The sequence below is a fragment of the Plutella xylostella genome, chromosome 18, assembly GCF_932276165.1.
Source record: "Plutella xylostella chromosome 18, ilPluXylo3.1, whole genome shotgun sequence".
Classification (NCBI taxonomy): Eukaryota; Metazoa; Arthropoda; class Insecta; order Lepidoptera; family Plutellidae; genus Plutella; species Plutella xylostella.
The window spans coordinates 4,360,593-4,385,004 of record NC_063998.1 but is presented as its reverse complement, the minus strand read 5'-3'; the positions used below and the strand labels follow the sequence as shown (position 1 = coordinate 4,385,004).

Genomic DNA, 24,412 nt, shown 5'->3' with positions numbered 1-24,412 from the left:
GCCTAACAAAAGTTACTTGTGATCCACCGTACAAAAAGAAACTAATACTAATCGTTGGTCCTTCCTAAAACACTTATCTCAGGTCTACCAATGAGGTAACATTAAAATATAGCAGCATTCAAAAGCACTTCTTTGAAACAAATTATCATAAGCTCGCCATTATTTTTATCATTCTTTTGCTTAGTATACGTTATTACATACATCTATACTTACTTATAAATATGAGTGAGAGTATACCTGAGTGACTTGCTGATAATAATTGAAGGCATATAATTAAAAATTTGAATACTTTCGGTTAATCTGTCCGATGTGTATAACATAACGGTCGTTGTTTACAATGAGGCCATTTAAATGTCATCGTTATAAATTCCCTATAATTCTAGGTATCAGAACTATCGGAATAGTTTTGCTAAGCGAGATTTAGCTACGAGTTATAACTGATCTAGTGCAGCCCAAGTTAAACGTGTCATAAGATTTGTTGCACTGGTGTTGCCAACTACAGAAGCATACATATCTAGAGTAGGTATCAACGCGCGCGCTATGAATCTACGTAAATAATTAATGAAAATCTACAACTACATCAAAAAAGTACGTTTGCGACGCACAACTGTCATCCAAATCCGCCTCTATTGCTACATTTTAGAATGTACAATTACAAACAACACACTTGATTTTTTCTCTTCTACAGCTACACGGCTGTCATCGGAATCTACAATTACAAACATCACACTCTTAAACCCATCTCTTCTATTCTTTTCACACATAGCTTTTACACAATCTAAAATGTTCGTATGTTTAATGAATAAGCAGTAAATGGAATATAACATCTGAATTTACCTGCGTAAACGAATAAAAATGTTGAGTTTGAGTTTATCCAAATCTACGCTTACAAACACTACACTAGCTGTCTAATTGATCCGTCCCTTGTGCGGTACATAGCTAGCGGAAGCTGACACAGTGGGACGACGCAGGGCGCGGGTAGCCAACAACATGGCGCCTCCCGCCGCCGCCGCTAGCACTGCGCACACGGAGATCAGGGCGCCTAGAGCGGTGTTCTTCATGCAGGTTTGACCTTCTGCTGTAGCTGGAAAGGAAGTTTTTGGTTAGTATTTACGTACAACAAGAGTAAGATGCGTCAAGTGGCTTTCAGATTATTTTGCAGGACTGTAATAGCCTGGTTGTCTTTTTTTTGCGAATGAAAACTGCACCTTAAACGTGTGAGGATTACTGGGCAGTCAGTGGCTACCACTCGTAAATAAAGTTGGTTTTCCTTTGCAGTCGTCAAATATGTATGGGATTTCGAATGTCAAAAAACCAATAACATAATGGACAGAGTATAATCTAATAGATTTCCTTTCACGACTGTCACAAGCCTAGCCCAATACTTGCATTGGGACCAGCTGGCAAGCAAAACAGCTCTGCTGCACCCTTTGGCTGATAATTACTATTATTTACTGTGTCGATGTCAAAAATCTATCATTTTGACCAACTCCAAGTGCAGTACTGATAGCAATAATTCGTCTTCATGCCATAAATTGCATATCAATCTACAGGCGCATTATACATTTCCGAGGCTTATATTACAGATCTTTCCCCTCTATTACTCACCAGCTCTAGCGGGCGCTTCATCATCATCTTCACCTTCCTGCAGCACTCTTAGAGACTGGAACAGCGAGATGTTCTCCGAGAGCCGCCCCACCCCCGCCCCGGCCCCCGCGACCGCCCCCGGCAGCGCCCCCGGCTGGTCGGCCGACCGCTTGCGCACGCTCTTCATGTTGCGCCAGTGGCAGGGTTGTGACTGCAAGTGAATTGTAAGGGTATAGTGTAAGTACATTATAGTAGTCAAGTTTGTGTTGGTGGTGTGAGTATAATAGGTATTGAAAGTGGTATGGTGTGCTGCTGAAACAAAATACTTTTTATGATAGTGGAATACTACGGTCAAACTGTTGTGACGCTCGATGGGAAAAGCCTATGTTTAAAGGCTGGTGGGAGGTCAAGTGATGTTACAGGACGGGTTATGGTAAGACGCTGATATCTCCGCTCTACCACATCGTGTTGTGTCAAGAGTAAAGAGCCATTGACCTCGTCACAACTGGCCTTGCGCCCTGTGCTACCTAGACAATTACATGAAAGCATATAGAAACTCATTTTAGCACTCATTACATCAGTCCCAAACTCACCGAACACCATCCGCTCTAAAACCATATTAACACATATTACACTCACCGGACACCTCCCGTGGCACATGCGAACATCACACTCGATATACAGCGCGGGCGATCCCGTGAAGCGGAAGGTCTTCATGTAGGCGAAGACTTGTGTCTCGAACACACCCGTCTCAGACCATGAGCCTCGGAACCGGGAGATCAGCTTGTCGTCTACTGGGCAACTGGAAGGAGATGGGGGGAGATTAGTTAGACCATTCATTCTTTGTAGCGTTATTCGGCGAGCCGTGATGTTAGGTAAACTTTCATATCGGCGAAAAAGAGTTTCTATCAATATCAACTGACCTGCGGTTAATAGTGTTTTCTATGAAAGATGGTAGGTATTGATCAAGTGTAATTCTGTATATGCTTCGGGACTCCTGTATAAGTAAGTGGGTAGTTTGGTTCCCGAAATATGATGAAGATGACAATGTTGTGGTTGTGACGCTTCTTGAGAGGTATGTTCAGCAGTAGATGAAGGGGTGTTGATCACACACAATGACTGTTTTTTTAATAATTTCATAATTCGTAAAAAGCTGAAGAAATTCATTTAATTTGATTGTTAAGTCAAGTTAGACGTACCTATTACAAGATCTGTGTACGCTCTATAACGACTTGAGGTCAAACTCACCCCAAATCATCGATCAGTTGTATCCTCTTAGCCGCCCCGTTATGTGCGAAACAGTCGTTCACCACGATATCGAAGCCGTCTGGAAAAAACAACGAACCAATTCAGTCACCGAACTTTGATCCACAACCAAACAGGAGCCATTGAACTTGGCTGGAAAACTTGTGCCTAATAGCCCGGATAGTTGGAAAATGTGATTACTCGACAATCCAATTATGGTCTTTCCTCGGAAAGATTTTTGGAGGGTCACTTTAGCACACGAAAAAGGAAGTTTTGGAGCGGTTCTACGCTAACCACGACTCTATGTCTCGATGTACTAAACTACCTATACTAAACGTACCGATTGCATGACAGCACTCGTTCGTTTATTCTTTGTCAAGGTAGAGTAACCCTCGAAGAATCCTCCGAGGGAGAGGGAACAAACATAATGCAGGGGTCAGTAATTCTGGTTTGTTTTGGTATTGCCAGACGAACCGGCATCGAGCATCGTGAATTTGTGATTATGTTGTGTTTACGGAGCGTTAAATTTCCCGCCCTTCGGATGTTGCGGTTAGCGGCAGATGTCTGTGTTTTGGTAAAACAACTCGGAATTTTTAATGACTGACATTGTTGCCGTAAAAGGCTTGAAACTGTGCAGACGATTTTGTAAAGACTGTACTTAACTAATTTGGAAATTGTTGGTGTAAATAATCATAAATCGTTAATTGTCCAACTATAAATTAAATTTTATTTATTACATACTTACCTACCTCTAAAACAACACGAATACGAATTCCCCACGTGCTCCCAGTGTTACTGTTGACTTATTTACAAAAAGCTGCGCCAACTGCATAAACGGTCCATCTCACATAAACGAAGATAATAGCTTTATGATACCACTAAAAGCGCTCTATTTTTACACAAGTGTAGTCAATCTCCTCAGTGGATTATTGCGTGCGCTGAACTCGGAATCAGACCCGGGACTTGCAATACATACATACATAATATGCTCACGACTGTAATCCCCGAAAGGGTAGTCAGAAGATCTTGTATACAATATATCTCGTCCAAGATAACGGGATAAATGAACTTATTTACATGTACCACGAAACACACAACTCTGTAGACCAACTGACGCCAAGGACAGATATAATAATCTCTCGCTATCGCAATGTAACTCAGTAACGGTCCCCATATATGCTTTATCTCGTTATCTTGGATGGGGTATAGTTGACTAGTGACTGACCGTAAGCGCTCCGCATGTAGATGAGCACCCGGCCCGGATCTCCATGTAGCACTCCGGCGGCTGGAGGGTGAACACTACCGGGTATAGTATAGTTAACTAGTGACTGACCGTAATATTTTATAACCATAGACGGCTATATAACTTGAAGGTACTGGCTGGATGAGGAAGACCGAGGACCAAGTTTTGTGGCGCTCCTTGGGAGTGGCCTATATCCAGCAGTCGATGATTATTGGCTGATGATGATGATGAACTGACCGTAAGCGCTGCGCATGTAGATGAGCAGCGTGAGCGGGTCGCCGACGCGCACGGGGCCGGCCACGCGCGCGCCGCCCGCGCCGTACCCGGCCCGGATCTCCATGTAGCACTCCGGCGGCTGGAGCGTGAATACTACTGGGTTGCCTGTCGCCACTCTGGAGGGGGTGAAGAGAGGGATTAGTTAGTACATAGATATAGATGAAGAAAATAATCACTCACTGTACAGGACGGATTGGAGATGGATGAGTTAGTAGGCACATATAAAATTATAACTTTTTGAGCTTTTGTTTCGAGCTTACAACTGGGGTTTTCATCAGTTCAAATTCAAAGACTGTAGGAAACCATGTCGTCAATGTAAATTCAGCAAACTATTATTATTCATGAATTCAGTGGAAAATATCATCGCGACTATCGCGAGTAGTCTCTGTCTGAGTCCGCTAGCAGAACCTCACAGACCATGATCAAAAAAAGATCGTAAATCAGACACATGCTACATATAAGCGCTGTGAAGAGGCTAAAGCCTTATAAAATTATATTTAAACATAAACGTGGTAAAAAAAAATTGACTCTCATGTTTCACAAGTCGAACTACCTATAAAAGAACAAAGGCTGTTAAACCACCATTTGCAAGTACAGTAAGGTGCAGATAAACCTGACCCCCCTCAGAAGCATTATTAGTATGAGAGGGGGGTCAGGTTTCTTTGCACCTGACCGTACCATAATAGAGTTCCAGGTCATACTCACTCGACATCCAAGAAGGGGAAGGTGACGGTCTTCCAGAAGTCGTACCCGTACTCGCAGGTCACCTTGAAGTGCTCGTCCTGCTCCTCCTCGATCAGTGCGTTGTACTGGACGGTTACTGTGTTCCACATGAGGTCCTACCCCAGCCGGGAATCGAACCCGGGACCTTCGACATATCAGTCACTAACCACTACACCAGTCGGCCGTCTTATGAAGTCGAACCAACTTTATTAAAATCCGTATCTCTCTCTACCACTTAATAAAGTGACAGCTCATACTCACTCGACATCCAAGAAGGGGAAGGTGACGGTCTTCCAGAAGTCGTACCCGTACTCGCAGGTCACCTTGAAGTGCTCGTCCTGCTCCTCCTCGATCAGTGCGTTGTACTGGACGGTTACTGTGTTCCACATCAGGTTCTTCTGTTGGGCAATGGTCAGGTATTATGATTACTTTGAAAATGCTTGCTAGTGATTCGTATTTTAAATGGGGATGGCCACACGAATAGGCCGAAACTATTCACTGCTAGATATGGTTATTCGTTAATACAAAGGGAGTCAGCTTCTGTAATTTCTTGATGTCTCTCAAATGTAAGATAATAATGCTTCCTGATGTCAAAGGCCTATTATATTGATTCTACAAGTCTTCATGAATAAATTGAACGTGGATGGAAATGGAAGGCGCTCCCGTAGACGCCATGTCTAAGCATGGAGCTGAAGTGTTGAAAGCGCGCTGCGGGCCAGGGGACTTAGCTGGAGCCAAATGTACCTACAGCCGTAGATAGGAGAACGTGCCGAACATTAGTGGAGACCTTCTGCACCTCTGGGACGCTACAGGACGTCAACAACAACAGTAGGATGTACAAAACCAAGTGCCTGCGCCTAAAAGTATACAGGCGGAGTTTTTAAAATAGCGATCCCTGATGATGAAGGGGCCAGCTACATCTGTTATAAATCCGGGGACGTGTTGTGTGTAGCAGTGGTGTTTATGAGGATGTGCTTGAGCAGCATGTGAGCTTGAGATCGCTATTTTAAAAACTCCGCCTGTATACTTTTAGGCGCAGGCCAACGTACATACAGTGGGATGTGTTGATGTAACATGCAGTCCGGGTCCTACGACTATATCAACACTAGTGTTGTGTACATACAGTGGGATGCTTCCTGCTGGCCTCGTGCTGGCTGTTCCGGCCGAGCGTGCCGCAGCGGTTGAGCTGGATGTAGAACTCGTAGTAGTCGCGCCCGGAGCCGTTGATGTACATGCAGTCCGGGTCGTACGAGTAGCCTGGGGAGAGGGGTAGGGGGTTAAATTGAGTGCAAGATAATTTCATAATACTTACGACGTTACATATTGATTTAAGGTCACCGCTCATATGAGCGTAACGTAAAGGGACCAATCACCTCTTTTTCTTCAGTCAACCAGTAGATTGCGGGCTCGCGAACGCCTGGACGACCGAAGAAAAAAGTCGATCCCTTTACGTTACGCTTATATGTGCTGAGACCCTTAATCATATTTTATCGTTTGTTTATTGGTGGAATTTTCGGAGTTCTTATATTAAAAGATACAAAAATATATCACAGCAAATACGTGCAGAATGGTGCAGAATAAGCACAATAACGGATACGTCACGTCATATAGCGACTTCCTGTGAAACCTTACTTCTATCTAAAGTATCAAGATCATGCCTACGCACTACGCAGCATACTTGAACAATCAGTTTTATTTCCCTGTGACAAAGCGCGGCTGCGTTTTATAACCGAGAACAAATTACACGCAACTCTCACGACACGACTCACTACACAATGTGTGGTGTATCTCTACAAGAAATCAGTTAATCGACGTAAATTAAATGTTGATAAGGGCTTCAAAGTTTTATGAAGATTACGTATCAACACTTTATATTACCCACCTACCAAAATTTTATCCCAGGGGTGATAACAATATATTTTCTAGCGCTTGAATCAGTCTCACAGTCATAAAACAAGACCTGTGCCAAAACAGACCACCCACGCTTCCCCCATAAACAATGAAAGCATCGCATCTTCCATCTTCACATCATATCATCCGACCACGGCTCTATTAGTCCTGCTTATTACCGTCCTTTGAGACATACCGTCGTGTGTAGGCTAGTTCTGGTTAATCTGCCATCGCCCTACGGTATTATACGTAGTCGTTTATGTACCTAGTTCATAGATAGGTGAGACGAACGAGTGTTATGAAATAGGTGTGGGTGAAGGTTCACGACACGAGCTTATTTTATGTTTCTTTTCAAGTTATCTCACTAAACTTTTAAATAGGTACACTAACAATAATTAGATAACCAATAAATACTGATTCTAGAAACTATTAAATATATTTTTATATACCCCCACTATCATATACCTATACGTACGGTGGCCTGCGCCTAAAAGTATACAGGCAGAGTTTTTAAAATAGCGATCTCAAGCTCACATGCTGCTCAAGCACATCCACATAAACACCACTGCTACACACATCACACACAATACGTCCCCGGATTTATAAGATGTAGCTGGACCCTTCATCATCAGGGATCGCTATTTTTAAAACTCCGCCTGTATACTTTTAGGTTCAGGCCACCGTACATATTATAGTGTTTTAATAATAATTTAAAATCTTACTACAAACATTAAAATTAAATACATGTCATGAAATATCTAGTCACGTGTATCTAGTTCCTGATATAGTAAAAATATGACTATAATGTCCTTTTGCCTTATCGCACGTAGCATACCTAACTGTTATGCTAAATGTACGAATGACCTTAGGAAATTAATTACTTTTGTAAACCAGGTTTTTAGGCTGGCGTAAGTTGGAGGGTCAGCGGCGAAATTATGATTATGAACCCAAGATGCTATCTGTCCCATAGGAAAGGGAAATGATGTAGAGAAACTACTGAGTGAGTCATTATATCGTCAACAACTATGTAGATAGCATAGAATGTAGAGTCGTCAAATAAAAGTAAAAACAAGCATAGGCATACATATTATGGTACGCAGATGCTAAAGGTAAACTTAGCCTATGATAGAACCCCTACAACTATATATAGGAAAACATAATAATATCATAGCCTTCATCCACGATTTAAATGAAACACGACGGGGAAGGTATTCAAAGCAAAAAACTGCGTCCGATCTGATTATCCATTTCTTGGCTATGGATGCAGGCTATCCAAACACATGCCACTTATACATCCTCATGTTTGCCCAGGGGGTAAAATCTACATAAACATACACCTTATTGTAAGCATAAATTATTTTATAAAGTCTATTTACCTGCAGAATAGACGAGTCCGGTGAAAGATCCGTTAAACCCGACTCGAATCTTCATGAAATCGTCTTGGCACTCAGCTTCAATGTCTGTGGACAAATAAAACAGTAACTATCGATGGAAAGTCTCATTTTGGAGATTTACATCTCATTTTCGCTTTCCGTTTAGGTTTCATGGCCTACTTGGTTTTGAGACAAGGTCATGGTTAGATATAAATGTTTTTTGTATCGGTCAAGGATATAATAACGTAGGTATATTCATTTGCGTTTATTTTAACTATACCTTAATTAAATGTGTGGACTTACACCTACTAGAAAAAGTTATGGTAAAATCCCGTAACATATTTAAAAAATAAATGAACTCAAAGTACCTGGCTAGTTCTTCATTAATCCACCATGCAAATGAATTTCCAAGTTCATTAAAAGGATAGAAAATTGAACAAAGGGAAGATTGCGTCAGGGCGCCGGTAGAGCCTGATATCGATAGCATCACGGCTAGAGCCAAAGCGTTTGCAACATTAATGAGCCATCTTGCAATAATACTACTGACTACCTGATGTTATGTATGTTTACAGAAATAAACCACATATTTTTTAATTATTTCAGGTTATTTGGGAGTTGGGAGTAATGTAGGTCACTAAAATATCTAAAGGCCCACTGACCAGCAGTTTCGGCATCGAAATGTTAATTAAAGTTACAAATGTATCATTTCATGAAATATCTTTTCCCTCGTCTCCGGTAATGCCGGAAAATACACATCAAGAAGCATTTACAAGATTTATAAGACACGTCATTACGTTTCCAAAAACGTTTATAAGCTCATAATATGATGTGTATACATAGAAGAAATGAGTAGAGAAGGAATTGGAATCAGTAGGTTAGTTACATTTTCAGTTAATCATTGGAAATTTAAATACATATACATATAGCCATTACCATATTATTCAAAAGGGCCACTGTGTTATGCCACCTACATTCAAAATTTGGCATTGTAGATAAGTAGCACCTATGCACGTCATCAATGTTGACTCGTAGAAAGCAGGCATCATACACCCAACATAGTTTTACCTAGCTTTTCCTCTCTCTGCCGCAAATATTTTAAATCTCCCGTTGGTCCTGTGTCTAGTTCCACCTAGCGCCCTATTCCTCCAAATCTCTTAATCGGACATGGTTCCAACTCACACTGCACCCGGCTCCCGTTGGTCCTGTGTCGCCGGTACTCGCGCTCCCAGGCCGGGGGCTCACGCCAGGTGTCCGCGGCCGGCGACCGAGGCTTGATGCTGACTGGCACGTAGCTGTTCTTGTCTCCCACGAACACCACCTGTGGAGTTATGACGGGTTAGAGTAGGGTAAATAAAAGACGGTGGCAGTAATAGATTTGGGAGGAAGTCAAAAATGCACTCATTGACCCTGTATTGGTGAAGGAAAAAGTTTCAGTGACAAATGGAACGTCAATGGCAGGTGAAACTTTTTCATTGCACGCGAGTGTATTAGATGGTGTAGAGTTTAAATGATGGTACTAAAACTAGTGTAAGGCTGGAATCATTAGTGTTAAGAATGCTAAGATGCATCTTTGAGTGAGAGAAATACGAGTAAAACAGTAATTAGGTTAATGTAATGTAACTGTTAATGTATTTGATTGCTTTTGTTAACACATATACTTAACAGTAAACCTAGTGCTTCAACACCATTAAACAATGCAAATTGCTCCAAAAAATAGATGATAGATAGATATTCTTTATTTGAACATAAGTACTTAAGTATTAATAACAGAAACGACTCATTTGATGTCCTTAATCATTTATGATGTTAGCGTAAACAAGACCTCTTGATGTTGTTACCATTGTCAAGTCATTCATTGTCAGCCAGATATCATCAGGAGTCAGTCAGGAGCTGCCAGATACCATCCAGCTGTGAGACAGATCATGGGAACTATAAACTCATTTGTTATTAAGTTAATATTATCAGTAAACTCTAACCCTGCGTTGCGAAACAAATTGAGATATCGTTGCTAGTCGCCGCATGACCTCACGTTTTAAATATCAGGATCTGTTGGTCGGCTTGGTTTATTTAAATAGAGCTTATTTTAATAGCTCTGGGCCTATCCTGAATCATAGCGTATTGATACTATGTTCATCTATCAACTAAATAGTACTCCCGGACAAATATCACTTAGTTACGGATACAACAACTTAACAGGTTCAATTATTCATGATACGTATCTGATAAAGATAACTCGCATGATTGTGCAATTAGTATAACAATTCTTCCTTCATGTAAGTAGGTACGTTGGATATGTAGTTATTTCTTAACATGAGTGTGTGCGCGGGTGAACAGTAGCATATGCCGCAGCCGTGTTGGGCAACCGCGATAGCCATGAGATAGCGCCCGCCTAACTACATCCTTCCGACACCAGCGACTTTTGAACACCTTCAACACTTTTCAATGCTCCGAGCATAATTAAAACTAATTACCTAATATCTCCGCATCTACATAACAGCGGAACGAAATGAATTGCGCCTAATAAAGTTGTAAGTGCGACTGTACAAGTAGGTTTTCCTATTGCATTCTTCGGCGGACAAAGCGCTAAAAACAAACTATCGAATTATAGTCGGAGCGCGGCCACTCGGCTCGTAATGCACCATTTCAGAGTCACGACGGCCGAGGGCACTTTTGCACTGTTGTAAAAAAATGATGGTAAATGTAGACAAAAGTGTGCCACGGTAGTTCGCACGCCGCTCCGCCGCCGCCGCCGCCGCCCGATGCGACTGCACGAAACTCAAAATCAGGCCACTGGAGTGAGAACTATCAAGTCTATCAACAGCTACTTACTTACGCCTTTGTTGCCACATTATTCTAACAAATTGCTTTCGATAAAAAACAAACAAAAGTAAATCTCCTCTTTTTGGGTGTCAAATGTAATTGGGCAATAAAACAACGATTTTTCTCACGAAAGCCTCTTTACCACGTAGCTACTTTACTTGCACTTATTCGACATTTGTGAGCTATGAAGTGGCTAACGGTGGACGACATTCGGGTCCATTAAACAAACATTATAAAATAATACAGAGCCGGTATAATTATTTCTTCTTTCGCTTTCAGAAATTAAGTAAGTAGCTAAGAAGAAAATGTATGTCAAGTTCATAGGTCATAGGATAATTTATATTTAAGGAAATTATGTTTAAAACTCGTCCAGTTATAAAAGCGTCTAAATTTTCAGCATTGTCACAAACTTTTAGCAGTTACTACGCAATAATACATACATAAATACGTATACATATGTAGGTACTCTAGGTACATATAAAAAAATAATAGGCAATAATAATTATCCCACATTCGATACTCGAGATATAGAGTCGTAACTTTTTAAATTAAGAACCTTAATTACAACCTACACTGGAATACTTTACTTACTTTGTGATCGTATTATCGACATTACTTTAGTACTTGTTTTAATGGTATAGTAAGTAGCAACTCATGCTTATATGTGCTAAGAATATTATTATAGCACATATCTATGTAACATAAACATGAATTGCTACAACATTTTACAGCTTAACCCGTAGAACCTTGTAACTGATATGTTTATTCACGGTTTCATATCAAATGGTAACGATCTTCAGGCCTACTGGATGATTTCGTAAGTAATAATTGTGCATCTTCATAGATACACGGCAGAACCATAGATAGATCTAACACTATGGAGGCAAGCCCTCGCAATATGATTTAGTTTCGTAATAAGATTGTTTTACCGATCATATAAAAAAGAACTTGATATCAGGCCTCCAAGGCATGACTTATCCGTCTCCGCTACTGAATTTTGAAGTACGGAATTCCGCTGTTTGTGATTTATAAAGTTTATGATTTCGATGTACGTTAGTTCGAAAGTATGGAACTCCTCTGTTTGTCAGGCATAAAGTATATGATTGGAAAGTACGCCAGTTTGGAAGTAAACTGAAATGTATGGAACTGGTGTTTTTTTTTTTTCAAATTTAATGAGTATAGGACCTTTTTCTTCTTGCTTCGTAAGGTTTTTATTATAGCACTGAAATCGTTAAAAAAACAGCTGATCCGTAAATTTTAGTTGAGTAATATTTAAGTTATGTGTGTACCTAATAGGGTAGGGTAAGGCAGTGTTCTGGACAATATACTTTCGAATTGGCGTACATCGTAACCATATACTTTATGCCTCACAAACAGAGGAATTCCATACTTTCGAACTAACGTACTTACATCGGAATCGTAAACTTTATAAATCACAAACAGCGTAATTCTGTACCTACTTCGAAATTCAGTATCGGATTCGGAGTCGACTTATCCATCCATCGGATTTGAAATAGACTCTCATAATTAACATGACTTAACGAGTAAATTTAATTGCAATTAAGCATCATACTAAAACCTTTCATTTTCATGGCCGATTGCCTTCCTTACAGTCGTAATCTCGCAATTTAATTAACAAATTTTACTACAATAACTAATTTTATTGCACCTTGTATCTCTTAATCTTGAATGCAACCGAAGATCAATTCTTCTTTAACATTGAAGTAAAACAACACTAAAGATGTTCCAATCGCCTTTCACCCATTTCAATGTAATAGTTTACGTTGTCGAATAGCGGAACAGAGACATTTAGCTTCGGTCGTCACGATCGATGCGCCAAAAAAGATAAATTATCCAATTGAGTTTAGTGTATATAGATTATCGAATTTGATTTTTGTATTACCATAGTGGCCAAAGTAGGAGAAATTGGGCTAATATTCCATGCATAGAAAACGAATGAGGACTTTATAGTGCTACTTAATTTTAATCTAACCACAGCTGAAAGGTATGGAATTGAAAACGCATTAGTTTGAGGTTTGACCAAAATTTATTTAATAGTATTCTTCTAAAGTAAACCATGTCACGAAAATACGGGAAGTACACCACATAGTGTTCATATTCAAATGATTTACTCGTTAATACTTGTGAACTTGTCACTCACGTTATGCACTGTATATTTTCATTACACTGTTTTCTGTGACTGTACTTAGTTGTTTAAAATCGTTTTAATGCACTTGTAAATCTGCTAGAAATAGATAAATGAGGCATTAGGAGTTTTTTTAGCAAGTATTCTACGTATCGCGTAAGGTGAAGTGCGGTAATTGCAACTAAAAATATTGAAGTCGTAACTTCATCATCTGATAATTCTTTATATATAAGGAAAAAGTATTACTGTAAAATCATGCCAAAGTCAAAATTTTATGTAGATTTTATTCAACTATCATGACAAAGAAAAACTATTGCCAAATAAAGAGCTATTGCCAAAAGTTCCGGCAAAGGCAGAAATAGTTGCAATTACCCCTCCTGGCGGGTAATTGCAACTAATCGTTTTATCTCCATATTTTTCTATGTGTGGTGTATATTGTGTATTTGAAACACAAAGATTAAGAGAATATTCATAGGATTGTGACACTTATCTCCTTGTAACTACGACCAATTTCGCATGAAACTACTGTTTAGCCGTGGGTCTGGTAATTGCAACTAATTTCTCAAAAATAGTGATGGGAACTTTATCGTAATTTTATCGACAGTCATGTAGTGTCTGCCATCGACAAGCCAAGAAGACCATGGTAGCAGAATAAAACTCGGGGATAAAAATTAATAGCTATATTTTTATTAATCAACATTAAATATTTTACTTATGTTTAATCAAACAGCCTTTTTACAATTTTTTTGGAAAGTTTTCGGAATTTACCGTCGGAAGGATGCCGGGTGGAATTATGCAGGTTTTCTAAAAAAATGTATGCTTAACAGATATGTTTAAAATTTGCTACTCAGCCGTTTATTCTTATTTGTGTGTTATATTATTAGTGATTGTATCGATATATTCATGTTCACTGCCCCATCACTGGCTTTTTCCAATTTCATACAAAAATTGGCAGCTAATTGTAACCACCCTAAAAACTGCAAAATAGTTGCATTTACCAGACTTTGCATTTTTTGTCTGGTAAATGTAACTACACAGAAAACTCGGAAAACAATCGTGTTAGAATAAAACAAATACATACAAAATGACTTACCGTTATTAGTTTTTACTTTTTTTTGGAAAAACCTTGCGAGGAACCACTAAAAACTATTTTATAAAATAAAAATGCACACCATGTCCATCCGACTCCAGCAGACTCAAAATGGCCGATGACAAAAAGCTTTATAACTCCCACAATTCTTGAGCTATCAGCGCCATCCACATTTTTGGGTAGAACTTTTATTATGTAAAATTGATTTTAGTCTGTCGTTTTACAATGAAGTAACTCTAGAGGGAGTTATTGAAGTTAGTTGCAATTACCGGATAGTTGCAATTACCGCACTTCACCTTACTATGCGAAGAATATTATATTTGAAATAGATCAAACGTTGTCGATCGAGAGCAATAAGTTTGTTATGAGGGTAAATTATTCATAAAAAATTGCGATTAATTATATTTTTATTACGTATTTTTTTATTATTCAGCTGGACGCTAGCGAGTGAACAATACGATCATATCCTATGACATTGAAGTTGAATGGTGTGCGCGATATAATACGGACGTAACACCATGACGGAATAAAAAGAAATGGCATATTATTCATACAGTAACTATGGTAGGTACGCGTGATCCATTATGAAGATAGATAGCACTATAATTCTAATAAAAATATGCTATTCTATCTATTGCATTACTGCTTTCAGCTGCATTCGCTTCCCTAAAAGTTATCAGGTTGCCGGTTGTTATATAATTTACTTTTAGTTATACGAGTATTATTTTGTTACCTTGTAACATTTTACACGAGAGCTTTTCAAAACATTATCTAGAATTTTAAGCACGCCGAACTAACTTCACAAAGCTCACCGAGTTAGTAAGCTTAAGTCACATTCACATCTGTCGAAGGACCGATAACCGATGGGGTAAACGTGTTGTGATTTAGATATAACGTATTTACACTGCTCAAGGCCGAATTCTATGTGAAAGTGAATCGGACTGGACCGTCCGTTAAGATCACAATCCACACACTAACACTGGGCCCTCTTCTACTAAATATCGAAGTGAAAATTGTTAAAATAAATTTATTTATTGTATTTATTTATTAGGTTCACATAATTGTAGTTTTAGAATGTGTCCCAAAAAACTGTTTATATACAGTTAATATGTATAATAAAATAATAGCATTGATTCACTTTCTCGAAGGTTCTTATAAATTGTATAAGTTTATGATATTCTGAAATCTGACATGCACCGCGACAAAATTATCATACGGGATACGCGCTTTGATGTCACTGGCCAAACTATATGTTTTTGTGGTCAAATATAACTAATTATAAGGATTTTTAACATTTTTCGAGTAGCTACAACCTTTGATGTTCTCGTATACATCAAAGGTTATACCACCTTAAAAATAATAGTTAAATATTGGGAAAACAATTCCTTAGCAGAATAGCGTCTCTACAGCTGCGTGGAGTCACGGTTCAGTGCTGAAATGGCGTAGACTGCGCAATTCGGATCAGTTAATTGTAACGAGCCATCTTGTGGGGGTTATTATGTATGAGTTATGTGGTAAAAAGGGCTTGGTGACCTGCTTTTTTGGATAATCTAATTACCTAGATACACATTTGTAAAATAAAATATATTGGGTATTTACCGGATCCTGTTCTGTGCTGTCGGATTTTAGCGCTTCTCGGGTTTCGTTCTGAAAATGAAACATAAAATAAGTTCTGCGTACAATTTCTTTGCATTAATAAATAACTACTTTAAAAAAACTTGTTATTCGTATTACAAGAACCAGACTGATAAAAAATGTAGTAGAAGTAGGAACTTCATTATCTACACTATTACACACAAAGATGTTAGATAATAATATATGTAGGTATTGACTTTTTCTTTGTCCTAAGCTTACCTTATTCTTCACCGGCGGCGCCGGGTCAGGCGGGTCGTCCCCCGACCCCTCGTGCTCCTCCTGCCCCTCGAACCCCTCCTCGTGGTCCTCGTGAGCCTCCACGGAGGTGGACGACGCCACAGACACGACAGACACCTCCGTGGAGTCCGCAGAAGAATCATCTATCGCATCCTCGTGTGCCACGGCTGCCTGAGCTGGCTGCAGAGAAAAAAAATCGATTGTCTATTGTTTATTGGTGGTATATTGGAGCTGCATAAGTAACGAATATTAGCGTAAGTGCAGTTTTGATTGCACATTCCTTACTTTGCAGTCCACAAGCACATCATTATAATTATCGGCTCCATAGGTTTATAAGGTGACATATAAATATGTATATGTTATGTGAAGTTACTTAGTAAATTATAACCTACAGAGTTGAAAGTCAATAAATTATACAATCTGAAACGATCTGAAAATCTTACCTGAGTTAATAATAATGCGCTGCATAACAGTAGTAATCTGTAACAATAAATGAGGATAATTAAAACAAATATTCAACTCAATTATCTAAAATCAATAACACATGTGCGTAGCACCTAAGCATAACAACTTTACGTAGCTCCTCGTGCTACGAACAAAAGTGCTACGCGTCATGCATGATTCATTTCAGGTTATTAATATGTGTTTAGATACGTAAGTACTTCTTTTAAATACTGCTGTTAAAAATAAAACCGAGCAAATTTAAATCTTCACAGAACATCGAGAATGTAGTAATTACCAAAATTTCGAACCCAACATTTATGAATGCAATATATTTACGCAATAATTAATAAAATAATGTATAATTCTCAAAATATATGTATAACTTAATAATATAGGTAAAGGACCGACCAGCGTACACAAATTCAAGTAATATAAAGATAGTTCAGACTTAAATGCTACCACCGTTCTATCTAACCAATACCTCGATCACTAATACCCAAATAAAACAATACTTAATGGACAAAGGGCTGACGCTCCCGCACGTGGCTAGCGATGTCCAAGATTGCTCCATAATTGTCCCGATATTGGCTCTCAGTCCCGCGTACGGAACCCTGTCATTACCCGCGGTGTCTTTTGACCTGCCATTATTGAACCCTATAATATTGCCAGCACAATTGTACCCTACGTAATCTTTGCGTATCACGACTGTTGGTATAAGATATTGGCCCTGATAGCATCTTCTGTATTGATATCGCATCAGCATGGCATCGGCATGTGGGAATCTAATGTAATAATCTAATAGTGGATTCGTATCTGGGCTTTGTGGTTGTTGTATTGTCGGTACATACCAGTAATGTATTCATAAAAGTATATTAAAGAGAAAGAGCGAAAACTCAGGGCCAGGGCGTCTATTTGTATATATATTTTCGTCAATATTATATCGCCGAATCGAGCTGTACTCTTCAACTCGGCTAAAGAGAGCACAAATGAGATCGTTCTGCATATTTTATCAATAAAAATTGTGGCATGACTTAATCATAGGATATTTTCTCGGTCAAACAATTTGGAAACATGCGTATAATCGAAACAACTCCAAATTTGATTAGTTCCGTTATTCTGCAGATACGATATTAAATTCATCACATTTTAGGATTCCGTACTACATGGATTTAACTAGTGCTTTTATCCGAGTAAATTAGAATTAGGTAAGTATATTACAAGGTGTCTTATATCTTTTTATCCTTGTTTGGAATCAGAAACAGTGACAACTACTTAAATAGTTTTACGTATTGCTAGAAAACGTTATAATAAAAGTACAAGGAAGCCAAACTCATCGACATGACTAAGAACTTCACAAATCGTTTACTTGATTTGTGACTCCGTAACCAAACCCAGCATACAGTTTGAACTCTATGATTCGTAGGTACTTTGGGCAATATTGGACGTACTTTATGAGCAGTTGGCAGGTGTCAACGACCTTGTGGTTATGTCCGCTAGACCGTGCAGGAAAAGGATTTCAATTCGAATATCGAAAATACAAAACGGTCCGCAGTTTACCCGACATTATTTCATTTATGGATCGTGAAAACTTCGCCAATTTATACAACGGTTTTATGAAATCTTTTGTCTCACGACTGTACTGCAGTTACCTTGTATTTTAACAAGACATTACGGCACTATTTAAGTAGGTACCTACTTACTTACTTTAAAAATTATATTTCACACTTAGCTCATAATATAGCTGTTAGATAACTGACAATATTATCAACTTTATAATCCGCAAAAACAGTACGTTATTGTGTAACCCTCAGATTTAATAACAGCAGGTGCCCGCCGTATGGGAATTTGTTTTGTGAAAAGATGATAAAATCTGACAAATTAAGACGCGGTAGTCAGATTCAATGCCTTTAACACCTGCTAAATGGTATAATTCCATTTAATGGCCTGTTATTATTCAATTTATCAAGCAACCTAAGTAGAATTTTAATTGACGTCGGTCATTAGTTAATGCAACATACGAATTTTCAAATCACGAATTCGACTACACAAGCTGTATTTAACCGCTGATCAATCATTCGTTACTGAACAGTAGTAGGTCCAGATAACGTAATCGGAGTAACCCACAATCGGGAATGTAGCCTCTTATTAGCATATCTGTCGCGGAAAATATCTCGTTTCCGAACTGAACTGTGACCGATCGTGATTCCGCAATTTAACTGCTGCAGATCGAATACTGAACGATAGATATCGGTAGTAATCGGCTCTAGTTTCGATGTAGAATCTGACTGTATTAGCAAGGTCCCAGTGGCCATAGTTTTAATCACTGATAGGGAGATACATAAAACAATGCTGCATATTCGATGGTATTATTTCTGTTTAATGTACAATAATAATTACTTATATCGATAAATCATCAATTTCGCGAATTTCCAAAACTCATAGAACAAAAGTTGTTCAGAATAACCCCCTCAGCGACCCTCTTTCAGCTTCCTATACCCTTTTTGCATCCTGTTGACATTTACTTACTACCGTATACATTAAAATATGTTTTGATCCATAAGTCTAATATTTTTCATCCAATCTCGTGGCATATCCTCAGTGAGGACATTTACTGGGCTGCACCAGCCTCGACTCAGCTCTAACTGCCGGTACCGCTGTTTCAGATCACGGTACTCCGTTTGTGAAATTTGGGCCAAGAAGCTGTATTGAAGGGATCGCGTCCACGATAAATCAACGTTCGTTGTTGTTGTTTTTAAGATTCGAAGTAGTCCAAGTACTGGTCGATGAAACAGTTCAGCTGACAATGATGAAACTTGTTTAACTTCTTCGGTATTTCGGAATTAACCTGTGATATTATGTTGAGACGATGACCGTTTTGAAAAGAGAACATTTGTTCTACTGTTATTAGGTCACCATTTTTGTTGACCTATCTTAATTTCGTTTTGTGTCTTAGTCTTGGAAGAAATAAATACCTTCTTCATTCTTTCTATAAAAAAATGGGTGACATTATTTTAAATATGTACTTATAATAATAAGTAGAGGTACGTACATAATAATATCCCAGATGAATAATGGCAGGTTTAATCATTTTAATTCTCTTCTCTTTTATATTACATCCTTACCACGACGGCAAATCCTCGCAACTCTATAGATACGCAGCAACGCAGCCTTGAGCTCAGCTAAACTCAATAAATACCAAAATACGTGTGAATTCCTTTGTTTTTGTGTCGTTTGCGCGACATCGATCATCGAGCACTGTTACTGGGAGCGGTACATTCACGTCGGATTAGATGCGCACGCGCCGGCCACAGATCAATTGTTTCGCGGCTCCAGCCAATCACTACAACATTTACTTATAACTGTTACGGATTACTTCATTATTTAATTCGGTTAGGTGAAATTACTTATATGTATTGTAAGTATTTAATTATCTCTATAGGATGGATTCTGTGTAAGTATAAGCTACCTAAAGTTAAGATACAATTCATTCGTTTTCATGAAAATTCTTAATAACACTTTTTGTATAAATAGTCAAGTATCTTACAAGGTATGTACATAAATATGTATGGGAATAATATATGCATTCCCTACATAAGTATGGGAATGCATATTGTGTAAAATCCTAGGATATAAGTTTAATAATTTAGTATGGCGACTTGTCAATAAAATGTCTAATATCCCGCATATTTAAGGAAATAACTTTTCACTGCTTTACACGTTTGTAGTTACATTATCATATGAACGAATACCTAAAAATAAATAGGCTAAATGCAGAAATATAATATTTAACGTTATCTACTACTTTATTTTGACATATTGCAATCGTCAAAAACACATAACGCGGAACTTTCAACGCAGCGCGCGCGTTGATGTCTTTTGTTCCCGCGCCGCGCGCTACGACGCGCTACGACAAGACGCTACGGATATTCATTACTTTATTATAATTACTTACCTTTATTTTTGTTAAATTATGTAGGTATGTATTCATAATAATCGAAGTTTGTACCATTATTTTTGTTTATATTGATTTACCTTTGTAAATTTTTGTTTATTACGATGTCTCTAATATGAAATAAGTAACTAGCAGTTCTCGCGAGTTTCACTTCGCCTTAAAAAGTTTTCCAGTAAGAATTCCGCGATTTAGCTTATCTGTTAATCCAGGGTGTCAGCTAACTGCATACCAAATTTCATTAAAATCGGTTCAGCCGATTTGATGTGAAGAAGTTACAAACATACACACACAAATACTACAAGGAAGGATAGCTATGTATAACCCCGTGCCAGTAACAGCATTTTTGCTATTAATTTACTGTACTTATTTAATACAACTGGGTCACTCATACCGTCATAACTGATAAGCCTGGTTATTCGATACCAAAACAAAACAACATCATCATACAATCACCCGATTTGCGTGCAAGAATGTGTTGTACGCACTTGTAGGCGAGAAGAATCCGCCTAAAAATGCACTTTGAATGTAGACAAAGGCGATATCAGACGCACGGGGCCAGACGAAGCGTGTACTCAGGGGGGTCACTCTCTAAATCGACGAACGAACGAACAAAAATTTTCACGCAATCGGCACGCTTAATACGGTAGTAAGTAGAAGTATCCCAATAACAAAACTGCAGCGCTAACCACGACTCTACAGTCCAACTATTTATAAAGTCCTGACATTAAAGAGTGCGATTTTACAAAGACTTTTTATCATCAAAATACCATTTGTTTTGGCTTTACGACGGATTTGTCCTTTAATAAATAAATTACTTCTATTAAATACGGTCTGTATCAATTAGTAAGGATCCACTTCCGTTTTCAGGATGTTAGTTTTACTGTACCTTGTATTAATCATTCCGATAGCGTGACAATTCTCGTTCGTTCGTTTTAGAGTGACCCCCTGAGCTCACAAAACAATGTAAGTACACATTCATTGATGGCTACTACACGCATCGCTCATATTCACGTCGGAAGTCGTCTGACCTCGAGCAGCTTCCTACATCTCCAACCTCATTAGCGCTTCCTCTCCCAATGTGGCTAATATTAAAGCTGAATATTGTAAGCGACAAAGCGTTTAGTAAAGAGGTCAGGAGCAATGTTTAATTGCCGGCTTACAACTTAATTTGTAATTAGTATATAATTATTATGAAAGTATCACACCAATAAGCTGACCTACTAAAATAGTAGGGAGGACTCAAGGAGGAATTTTGATTTGTCGACTTTTGAGTTTACTGTAGTGTTTTACCATAGTAAACTCAGCATCCCATAAAATGGTGATGATGAAGATTACATTTTATCTCCTTTACTCATCCGTCTTCTCCAATGTCTTTTTTCGTGCGTATGATAATCGAATTCGCGGATCCTAATATGCAATGTAAAAGAAGTTAAAGAAGTATTTATTTGACACATCTGCAGATGCAGCATGGGTGTGCGTGTGATTATCGGAGGCGCGGTCCGCAGCGGCCGTTACTCACGCCACGGGCCACGGGGCGCGTGTCATGTGCTGACGCCATCACGGCACTGTGTCACATTGCCTTCTGATTGGCTGATGACGTGCTAAGGGTAAGGTTAGGTTTAGGTTTGGCTGACGCTGGGTTAAGCGTAAGGACCAGGAACAAAACACTGCGTTGCGACATCGCATCGGAGAAATGTGCGACTGTGTTTACAGTTTTTCAGGGCAAATGCTGGATTACTGTCGCAGGTTGTTGAGATGCGACGTTGTGTTGTGTTCGAGCCCTCAGGTTAGGTTTGTTTTTGGCAAGTTATTGGTTCTTCGGGGTCTGTCTGAAAAGTTTGTAACCTTGATAATGTACTGGAATTCTGGCAATAGATGGGTGAATAACTAGCTAGGTATTCAAAAAATATTTCAAAAATCTACATCTTTTAAGACGCGAGAACATCCAACCTGGGACCGCAAACCTACTTTTGATAAAAGTTGATGCTATGAATGCCAGTCTCACTGTCGAAAAGAAGGATTCCTCGCTTCGTTAATTACGACCTTAGATTAAATTTGAATGTTGTAACAGTGTTACAGAAATTACAACAACAATGCGTAAAATATTTGGGACCGGAAATGACAATTTGCAGCCACTAAACCTAGTTATTATAATTTTCAGGGGTGGGTGGGTACCTACGATTGTGACATCGGCTATAATTAGTTCTGACGACCGGATGGCGAATTGGTTAACCAAATAATACTGACTTTTGTGCCGAGTATCCGGCTCCCCGTCTGAGGCAGATATTTATTTAAAGATAGATATTTGCTCTCGGATTTAGGATATTAAATGTTGATATGGTATGACCAACCCGGCTGCCAAGCGTGGATATTTAAGCAATGTAATCCTCCTTCAGTCATGGTTATGTCCTGTAGTGGCTTGGGCATAGTTAGGGCTGCGTGTTTTGTGTTGTTTTATTAGTCCTGTTAACAATATTGCACTATTTTACATTTGTATACGGCATATACTTGTCATAAAATATATACAAGTCATTTCAATATATAAATATACTAGATTTTTTTTTTTCTTGAACTTTTTTTTTACCATCCATTTGAAAGACGCATCTGGCGCTTGCCTTATATTCATGTTGTCTATACTAGCGAAAAACTGATTATTAGAATTTTTCATTATTAGCTTCGTAATTTTAATTTGGTAGGTATTTCTCATATTAACGTATTTTTGTAATGGATAGTATGTGAATTAGCTTTAATATCAGGGTAAAAAATCTTCGTAATCTGTTTATGAATCCCGAATAGTTCATGGTACTCATCTTATTCGAGCGTGGCGGGGTCACAGAACTAGTTTTGCAAATAAATAGTGTCGTGCGTCAACTTTACAATATTGTATTGCTCCACTAAACTACAAAAACATTTATTTTGTTGTTCTAGGAAGCTACAAACTGTTCAGATAAAAGTATGTTTTAAAACGGAACGTCTTAACGATTTCCGGCGTTTAGACCTGACGAGGCGGTGACTGATGATTATTTTATTTCCTAAAAAGCTTTAAAAGTAAGAAAAGGCACTTTTTAAAACGATCGCTAAAATATCAGTTATTAGGTCGCAAATTCAAGTTAGTTAATAGTAGAAGTATAAAGCTATTATGTAGATTAATGTACGCAGGTCTTCATAATATTATATCAGCAACTTCTCAATAAATATTTACAGTAAAGTTTAGGTAAGTACCAAACCTACTGAATGTAATTTTAATTGTAAGACCAAAAAAAACTTTACAAGCATTTGCAAAATCGGCGACCTGAGAAAACAACGATTATCTCTATACTCCACTTACCTCACACTTAGCACCATTTTGCACATGCACCGCTAATCACACTTTTTTTCACTCAACTGTCATTAATAACCACACTATTATTTTTAAATTAGCAATCCAAAACGGCCACTATTCTTAAATGAAAAACAAAAGAAAAATGCACCAATGTTTTTAAAAAACGAAACGTCAATTTTCCCGCCGTTCGGATTTGGCCATAGAGTTTGCACGCAAGGAGGTTGGATAGTCTGCGTCGCGCGCGACTCTCTCGGGGCTTCAAAGCGAAGTGTTTGGCCGCCGCAGCCTCCCAGTCGTGCCTTCCCAGCCGCGAAATGCTTCCCGCTGCGTTGACTACGAACAAAAGCACTGGAGGGGGGCTAATCACTCAAAAACCATTCCTCCAGGTGCAAATCACGTCACGCATAATCACCTACCTACTATAGACAA

General features: G+C 38.6%; 1 protein-coding gene across 1 annotated transcript; it reads right to left on the bottom strand.

The window, feature by feature from the left end:
- Window positions 1–889: 889 nt before the first annotated feature.
- On the bottom strand, window positions 890–24,370 carry LOC105390322. Its single transcript, XM_048627495.1, has 13 exons — window positions 23,990–24,370; window positions 16,709–16,745; window positions 16,248–16,445; window positions 15,993–16,040; window positions 9,517–9,655; window positions 8,341–8,424; window positions 6,198–6,331; window positions 5,336–5,472; window positions 4,313–4,467; window positions 2,836–2,914; window positions 2,227–2,389; window positions 1,609–1,798; window positions 890–1,084 (listed from the first exon to the last, which is right to left on the bottom strand). Exons 1-13 carry the CDS (start codon window positions 24,013–24,015, stop codon window positions 909–911), a joined length of 1,566 nt encoding a protein of 521 aa, XP_048483452.1. The 5' UTR covers window positions 24,016–24,370; the 3' UTR covers window positions 890–908.
- Window positions 24,371–24,412: the final 42 nt, after the last annotated feature.

Excerpts from the sequence above, each read along its gene's own strand:
- LOC105390322 (XM_048627495.1), bottom strand. The coding sequence starts at position 24,015 with ATGTGCAAAATGGTGCTAAGTGTGAG. Across the intron at positions 5,473-6,197 it reads CCAGCAGGAAGCATCCCACT|AAGAACCTGATGTGGAACAC; the intron begins GTATGTACACAA and ends ATTGCCCAACAG. Across the intron at positions 2,915-4,312 it reads CTACATGCGCAGCGCTTACG|ACGGCTTCGATATCGTGGTG; the intron begins GTCAGTTCATCA and ends TGTTTTTTCCAG.